This window comes from Littorina saxatilis, unplaced genomic scaffold (genome assembly GCF_037325665.1).
Source record: "Littorina saxatilis isolate snail1 unplaced genomic scaffold, US_GU_Lsax_2.0 scaffold_1898, whole genome shotgun sequence".
In the NCBI taxonomy this organism is placed as follows: Eukaryota; Metazoa; Mollusca; class Gastropoda; order Littorinimorpha; family Littorinidae; genus Littorina; species Littorina saxatilis.
This window is the reverse complement of record NW_027126604.1, coordinates 10001-19144: the sequence shown is the minus strand read 5'-3', so window position 1 is coordinate 19144 and position 9144 is coordinate 10001. Positions and strand designations below refer to the sequence as shown.

The 9144-nt window shown below is 43.1% G+C and overlaps 1 protein-coding gene across 1 annotated transcript in view; it reads left to right on the top strand.

Moving 5' to 3' along the window:
- Positions 1-8883: 8883 nt before the first annotated feature.
- The window catches only part of LOC138955075 (snake venom metalloprotease inhibitor 02A10-like), a 357-nt gene continuing 96 nt past the window's right edge, over positions 8884-9144 (top strand). The window contains exon 1 of the mRNA XM_070326785.1: positions 8884-9144. This exon is cut by the window's right edge and continues 96 nt beyond it. Within this exon, the coding sequence (XP_070182886.1) occupies positions 8884-9144 (261 nt within the window).

Below are 9144 nucleotides of genomic sequence, written 5' to 3'. Positions count from 1 at the left end.
GAGAGAGAGAGAGAGAGTGGGTGGGTGTGTGTATGTGTGTGTGTGCGTAAGTGTATGTGTGTGTGTATGTGTGTTTGTTTGTAAAGGTGTTTATGTCCGTCTGTCTATATGTGCGTATGGGGGTGTGTTTTGTGTGTATGAAGTGTGTGTGAGAGAGTGAGTGAGTGCGTGTGAGTGAGTGTGTATGTGTGTACGTGTGTGACTTGGGGTGTGTGTGTGTGTGTGAGTGCGTGTGTGTGTGTGTGTGTGTTCGTGTGTGTGTGTGTTTGAGAGAGAAAGAGAGAGAGTAAGAGAGAGGTTTGTCTTTCGCTGGGGTATGCAGTGCCTTGGCGTTGCACATCTACTTAATCCCAGCGAAGCTGGAGGTATCCCGTGAACGCTATACTGTAATCGACTTGAGAAATGTGCATACCGAATAATACATGATAAAGAAGGATTCTTTGTGCCCGGCTACGTGCTACAGGTGGAGATGGAAGTTCACCAAAAATTGGGACCATACTAACAAAAATACGGTGGGTGCAATAGTCGCCCCCATTTTTTCAGCAAACGCCACCCAAGGCCGTTTTGGACGGGTAGAAATTCCGTAGTTTCCAAGTCTATGGATAAAGCTCGCGTAAGAAGAATACGTCACGGTCGAAAGTCTTTGACGTCAATTAATGCATCATGACGTCATGCCTCCCTGAAGTCTTTCTCTCTCGCGCAGTGTGTGTGTTTGTGTTCATTTTGTGCACATGTGTTAGTGTTACTGTTTGTGTGTGTGTGTGTGTGTGTGTGTGTGTGTGTGTGTGTGTGTGTGTGTGTGTGTGTGTGTGTGTGTGCGCGCACGCGTGCATGAGTCTGTACTCGTATGTGTGTGGTGTGTGTGTGTGTGTATTTGTGTGTGTGTGTGTGTGTGTGTGTGTGTGTGTGCGCACGCGTGCATGAGTCTGTACTCGTGTGTGTGTAAATGTGTGTGTGGGTATAAGTGTATGTGTGTGCGTGTATGTGTGTTTGTTTGTAAAGGTGTGTATGTCCGTCTGTCCATATGTGCGCATGGGTGTGTGTTTTGTGTGTATGAAGTTTTTTGTGAGAGTGAGGGAGAGAGGGCGTGTTAGTGAGTGTGTGTATGTGTGTGTGTGTGACTTGGGGTGTGTGTGTGTGTGTGTGTGTGTGTGCGTGGGTGTGTGTGGGTGTGTGTGTGTGTTTGAGAGAGAGAGAGATAGAGAGAGGGAGAGAGAGAGTGAGTGTGTGTGAATGTGTGTGTGCATGAGTTTGTGTGTATGTTTGTGTGTGTATGAGTGTGTATATGTGTTTGTTTGTAAAGGTGTGTGTGTCCGACTGTCTATGTGCGTATTTGTTTGTGCGTATGTACAGTGTGTGTGTGTGTGTGTGTGTGTGTGTGTGTGTGTGTGTGTGTGTGTGTGTGTGTATGTGTGTGTCTGTTTGTATAAGAGAGAAAGAGAGAGAGAAAGAGAGAGAGAGAGAGTGGGTGGGTGTGTCTAAGTGTGTGTGTGCGTAAGTGTATGTGTGTGTGTATGTGTGTTTGTTTGTAAAGGTGTTTATGTCCGTCTGTCTATATGTGCGTATGGGGGTGTGTTTTGTGTGTATGAAGTGTGTGTGAGAGAGTGAGTGAGTGCGTGTGAGTGAGTGTGTATGTGTGTACGTGTGTGACTTGGGGTGTGTGTGTGTGTGTGTGTGTGTGTGTGTGTATGCGTGTGTGTGTGCGTGTGTGTGTGTGTGTGTGTGTGTGTGTGTGTTCGTGTGTGTGTGTGTTTGAGATAGAGAAAGAGAGAGAGAGTAAGAGAGAGGTTTGTCTTTCGCTGGGGTATGCAGTGCCTTGGCGTTGCACATCTACTTAATTCTAGATGTGGGTTGACCAAGACAGGTTGGTTAGAGCACTGCACTTGTGATCCTAAGGTCGCAGGTTAGAATCTGGGCCGGGACAGACACGGGTCAACTTTATGTGCGGACTCAGAGAGGGTATCCATGTTCCACCCCTGTGTCACCACTGTGGCATGTAAACGACCTCGGTCATTCTTCCATAAGTGCACTGGTGGCGTGCCTCGATCTGATATGATTTCAGCTTTCTCGACATTGACACTGATAAATCTGGATATCGCAGTCAAATCTAACGATAACGATTTTATCGCATTCCATTTCGGAAGAAGAACCCATTAACCCCAGTCTAAGAAATCGGTCAAGCGCAAGGGAGGCTACTGCCATGTTGCTAATGTTGGATTGTCTGTTCCTGCTTTCGCAACTTTGCTGCTATAACTTTCATTTTTCAAATACTCTTTCGTTTTCTAAGACGTAAATAAGGCATCTAAAAACAACAAAGAAAAGAAAAATATTGTGTAAACAGATCACACAAAAAAGGTTCAGTGGAGGAACACAGAATAGCCTTCGCGGTTACTTGCAGTCTTTTTGACTTCAAAGGCTTTAATTTGGCAATTCTAAACGATGGCAGGAACTGAAGTGCCCCGGACTGTATCAGTGAAGTCCTCTGGCTCATTTTCTGTGTAGAAGACAGCTTCCAGTTCTTAGTCGTTATCGACGGACTGCAGTGTTGATAATTTTGTCGAATCGCCAACTGCAGACGACACAATATTCCAAGGCAACTTTCAAAGATGGCGTCTTCCGATAGCCTTCGTGACTGTTTTGAAGCTGTTGAGGTTTTTGTGTGGATTTTGCATGGCTACGACAAAGAGGGATGGGACAGTGATTCATGCTGGAGCAAAACGTTTAAATCGGCTGCTCATTTCCAGCCTTTACGTGAGTGATGAGCGCTGATACCCTGCAAGAGAACTCGCTTCTTGCTCCAAAGTTCAGTTTGTTTACGGCTGTTCTAATCGCCTCCCTCGGTAAGATTAAAACATACCATTCTACTACTTGTCTGTTAAAGGTGGGAGGAAAAAGTGTGTATTTATTCATTACACAGCTTAAACTTGCTGATGCAATTACTTTCCTTTTATAAATTTGCGCTTTAAAATAATGGGAGACTTGTGTTTCCTTCAAGTGAGATTTTTTTCTTCAAAATTACAATTGGAAAACTACTTCCTGCACGATATCAAATTCACTAGGAACTTCCTCTGCGATATCAATTGATATTAAGTTCCTAGTTGAACAATGACAACAGGTGTTTTTGTCATGTGATCAGTAAAAATGCGATAAACGGCTCTTTGGTATTTGACCAACAGGATAGCTGTCCACAGGTGACCAGAAACAATGCCATAAGGATAAGGATAAGATTTATATAATCCTGTGAGGTAACCCTCATGAAAATTCGGGCTGCTTTCTCCCTGGGGAAAGCGAGCTGCCATACAGTATAACACGCTACCTATTTGTTTTTGTTTTTTTCCTGTATGCGTGTATTCATGTTTCAAGACCCTGAGACTTTCGCTGTGAACGTGGGTTCTTCATCGTGCGCATGCGTGCACACAGGGGTGTTCGGACACCGAGGAGAGTCTTCACATAGTTGAGTCTGGGAAATAAATCCGTCGCCGAACGTGGGGATCGAACCCACGCCAATAGCGACAACTGGTTTAGAAGCCAGCGCTGCTACCGACTGAGCTATTTCCCCGCCCTCATCGTGACCACACGTCTATTTTCACACATAGCAGCAGGGTGTTGTCAGCGCCCTGTCATCTTAGTCATTAACAATCTGCCCCGACGACAGATGTTATATCCCTTTTGATTTCCTGGTAGATAGACTAGCGATGTGTCACATCCAATCAGACTGCGCAATAAATCAAATTAACCCTTACTTAACCTTGGTAGTCATCGTGTATTAGTACACTTACCATACGGTACCAAACACAGACCAGCAGTGACAAACATTCCTGATGTGAGTAAGTTGCTGTATGTCAGACCTGTCACATAGACTGACTGACTGACTATTGGAGTGTTACGCCCTCTCAGGTAGCTATAGGACCTATATGGGACATGATTTGATATACGCTGTTATGCCTGTCTCATAATTATTAGTACAGATGTTTATTTAATGCGGAAGGAAAGGAAACAAGTCACGGAAAGCGATATGAAAACATTCAGTCAATCTGTTGGCCTAATATCAAAGGATGTGTGTTTGTGTGTGTGTGTGTGTGTGTGTGTGTGTGTGTGTGTGTGTGTGTGTGTGTGTGTGTGTGTGTGTGTGTGTGTGTGTTAGGACTGGTTGGTCCGGTGTCAGAATAATGTGACTGGGTGAGACATGAAGCCTGTGCTGCGACTTCTGTCTTGTGTGTGGCGCACGTTAAATGTCAAAGCAGCACCGCCCTGATATCACCCTTCATGGTGGACTGGGCGTTAAGCAAACACACACACACACACACACACACACACACACACACACACACACACACACACACACACACTGAATTATATGATCTTTTGGGTACGCACTTGGTCTTGTGCTTGCCTGAACACACTAAGGGGGATACCGCAACACGGTGGCCTAGTGGTAAGGCGTCCGCCCCGTGATCGGGAGGTCGTGGGTTCACACACACACACACACACACACACACACGGAATTATATGATCTTTTGGGTACGCACTTGGTCTTGTGCTTGCCTGAACACACTAAGGGGGATACCGCAACACGGTGGCCTAGTGGTAAGGCGTCCGCCCCGTGATCGGGAGGTCGTGGGTTCGAACCCCGGCCGGGTCATACCTAAGACTTTAAAATTGGCAATCTAGTGGCTGCTCCGCCTGGCGTCTGGCATTATGGGGTTAGTGCATGCCCCGAAAGCGGTGTTTGGCTGCCTAAATAGTGTGGTAAAAAAAGGCCATACACGTAAAACCGTGAGAGTTTCAGCCCATGAACAAAGAAAGAAAGTGTAAAGGCATATTTGGTGTCGTGGAAGCATCGTTGTTGACCACCATTCATCTGTCCAGCGTTTTACATGGAATTAGAGCGTTCCTCAGCTTTATCCCCGAGTACGCTAGTACTTGGGCTCAGCAGACTTTAATCGTGTGTCTGTGTGTGTGTGAGTCTGTGTGTGTGTGTGTCTTTCTCCACTTAACAGCTTATTGCTGGGAAGCTACTGGGCGCAGTTCGTTCAAAAGTTGATACACTAACTTGATAATAGGTCCGATTGATCGTATTAAAACTTAATAATGTTACCTGGGACCTAAATGCGAAATAATCCTCAAAAACGACTCTTGGCGGTGGGCGCAATTCGCGGTGGGATAGAACTGCTGTTCGGCTAATAGAACAGCCAGCCAAGCCAGCGACACCAGGCTTTGCGTGCGTGTGCCACTTCGCGTGCTGCGCGACCTGAACGAGCAAAGTTAGCAGCCTAGGCATTTGAGTTCACTGGCAACATTGTCAGAGTTGGTGGCTTGGTGGAAAGCCCGTCCGCCTATGGCCAAAGTGATCCGGGTTCGATTCCCGGCATGGGCGATCTTTTTGTTTTTTTGTTATTAAATTCTTGTTTACTATTGTTTATTATGAACGTTTTAATGTTTTATTTTACTCTAATAATTTTTTTAATTGTGTAAAATAAATTAAAAAAAAATTTTTTTTTTTTTTTTAAATCCACGTGCACAAGACAAAAACTTTCATACTGGGGGAGCGAGCCAGTCTGAAGAGTACTCGGGTCCAGCGCGAGCGTTTTTTATAAAGCACTATCCTGTTTCAATGAGAATCTTAATCGAAATGAGGCAGAGCGCTGTGTTAGAGACCAAAGGGAAGTAAGCGCTCTAAATGCATACGACGTGTGTAATGGAGTAAGCGAGAGTTATACGGACCCAATCTCCTGGCACCTGAGAGAATATCAAGCATTGAAATGAACAAGCAACTTTCATCCTCAAAAAAGGATGAGTGTTAGGGTTAGGGTTAGGGTTAACCCTAACTAACCCTTATCACACGCAAACGTCTGACCAAATCTGATATGGTGAGCCGAACTGTTTGCACGACAACGAGTGTGCCTTTAAGACATGCCAACAGGTTCCCAGCTACCAAAGAAATGGTAAAGCAAACTAAATAGAGAAACAAAACAAAAAACAACAAATCAACTAATGGTTAAACCAGATTTGATGATTATTAGGAAGGTTTAGATGGTTTGAAGACAATATTCAATTTTATTCCCCCCTCTGCTTCTTTACCTCTGTAAACTTGTAGAGCTAGTTATTTTTCGATAAACACCCAGCAACCAAACAAATAACGACCCAGCAACAGCCTGAATCCTCGATAGCGCAATGGGTTGAGAAGCTGTTCTGCGTCGGTACCACTTTTGCGACTGAAAAGTTCCGAACGCTCTAATGTACGAAGTATACATCTCTGGAGCAAACAATACAAACATACCGCATTTAAATTAACAACTACAGGCTTGAACACATGAATCTCCATATAAAATCCATGAGTTTGGTTGTTTTCTGAATCTAGACCTGCTGTGCACAAACGTTCATCACAAGCAAATTCCCAAGGCAAGTAGCGACAAGAGTAGTTCCCCTTTCAAATTTCTTTTCACTCAGTTTCTTCGACAACAGACTGCAATCCGACGGTCAGTTTTCAACAATAAACAGATCATACGCAACCAAATGCACACATCTCATCAATTTAAACAACATAAAGCGGTTTCATACACTATTTTCCCCAGAAAACTGAACTTCATACATTTTTTAACGTTGGAACACGGGTGCAAAAGTTCGTCTGCTAGTCCTATTTGACGAAAGAACATTATCCTAAGCGATACCAAAACATATACAGAACACACAATATCTGCCTTTGCCGCCACAGCAGAATAACAGCATATCTGTGTACTTGATTTTAGTCCAAAATAGGAAAACTGACAAGAAGTGTTAACAGAATGGAATGATTTGCACGGAACTATACAACCGCGCATTAATCGATCGCCTGCGCAGGTTGACTGGTTGAGTAAATAGGATTCGATCAAACTTTCGCAAAAAAACTCCTCTTTTCTTTGAATAACTGAAGAAAGGAGGAATAAAGAGGTTACACACCTCGTCTCAGTGATTATAAAAAATAATGGTCTCAGTTCGCGGTCATGAAAAAGCTCGCTAAAGCTCGCATTTTTCATGATCCGCTAACTTCGACCATTATTTTTAATAATCACTGAGACTCGGCATGTAACCTCTACTTACTATACTTTTTTTTATTAAATGAAAATAAAGTTGTTCTTTTTAAATGTATTTTTTGGCGCTGTGGTGTGTGTGTGTGTGTGTGTGTGTGTGTGTGTGTGTGTGTGTTTGTGTGTGTGTGTGTGTGTGTGTGTGTGCGCGCGCGTGTGTGTGTGTGTGTGCGCGCGCGTGTGTGTGTGTGTGTGTGTGTGAGTGTGTGTGTGTGTATGTGTGTGTGTGTGTGTGTGTGTGTGTGTGTGTGAGTGTATTTATCTTTGAAAAGCATATTTCCAATATAATTTAATGAAAGTTAATATATACATTATTAACAACATTTGCTTTTGCCTTTTTGCTCCTCATGTTTTTTAACACTCTACTTCATCATGTCATTTTCGGGTTAAAAACAGTTGACGCGGCAGTTTTAAGGCTATTTTTTCGAAATTACTACCCCTAGTTTTTAATACAATACAAAGGATGTGTACAAATAATACTTTATCATCTCAAAGTGCGGATGACCAGAGTGCATCTCAGCTTGGAACCTCAAAAAATCATTGATTGAACTATCATTCAAAGTCATGCCCGGGATACAGTTTTGTTGTATTTGAAAACGAGATTCACACAATTGATATTATTGCATTCCCTAGTATTTCTTCAATCCCAAAAATATGATTTTAGTTATTTAAACAACAAAGTTACTGTGGTGAGAGGAACAAAGTTTTAAAGAAACAAAATCAAAGAATTCTGTACTCACTGATACAAGGACAGCACAATACAATACGAATTTTCGCTTATTTCGCTTGTGTTTTGCCGTAGCCAGGTTATGAAGGTTACACACAGGTTGACGCTTAATTGTTAAGGGCGAGAATATGAACATTATCATTCAGAGAGCCTGGTAACTTACTGGCTGCAGTGGGAGTAAGAAATATCGTTGGACTGGCAAAATAAAAAAACAAGAAAGGTATGTTATTTGAACGGTATATTTATGACAAAACAACACGTTACGTTCACTGATCTTTGACCCAGCGATATTTAAGGTGGACATTGTCTTGCTTGTGTTTTTCCAGCGAACTTCTGGACAATTTGTCAGGTAAGTGTATTTTCTGTATGATAAGACTTTGTTTTACTGTCCACTTACCAGACCGCTATGTCGAAGATCAGTGAACGTTTTGTCATGAATTTAACATTTCAATAACATACCTTTCTTGGTTTTTTCTCTCTGAATTTTGGAACGTTGGCAGCGTATTTGTTTTTGTATTTTTGTTTGACTGACAGGCATGATCAGAATGAATGCACCAGTCTCTTTCCAGAGTTGAGGTGCTTTATGGTCGTCATGCAAACACTTACTTTTTTTTAAAGTCTCTCATACTGAGCCTGTTGACATTTTGATAAATACATGCCCCGGGGGAACAAGACATTTGATAAACACATGCCCCAGCGGAACAAGACATTTTGATAAGCACATGCCCCAAGGGAACAAGACATTTTGATAAACACATGCCCCAGGGGAACAAGACATTTGATAAACACATGCCCCAAGGGAACAAGACATTTTGATAAACACATGCCCCAGGGGAACAAGACATTTGATAAACACATGCCCCAAGGGAACAAGACATTTTGATAAACACATGCCCCAGGGGAACAAGACATTTGATAAACACATGCCCCAGGGGAACAAGACATTTTGATAAACACATGCCCCAGGGGAACAAGACATTTTGATCAGCACATGCCCCAGCGGAACAAGACATTTGATAAACACATGCCCCAGGGGAACAAGACATTTTATAAACACATGCCCCAGGGAACAAGACATTTGATAAACACATGCCCCAGGGGAACAAGACATTTGATAAACACATGCCCCAGGGGAACAAGACATTTGATAAACACATGCCCCAGGGGAACAAGACATTTGATAAACACATGCCCCAGGGGAACAAGACATTTGATAAACACATGCCCCAGGAGAACAAGACATTTGATAAACACATGCCCCAGGAGAACAGGACATTTGATAAACACATGCCCCAGCGGAACAAGACATTTGATAAACACATGCCCCAGGGGAACAAGACATTTGATAAA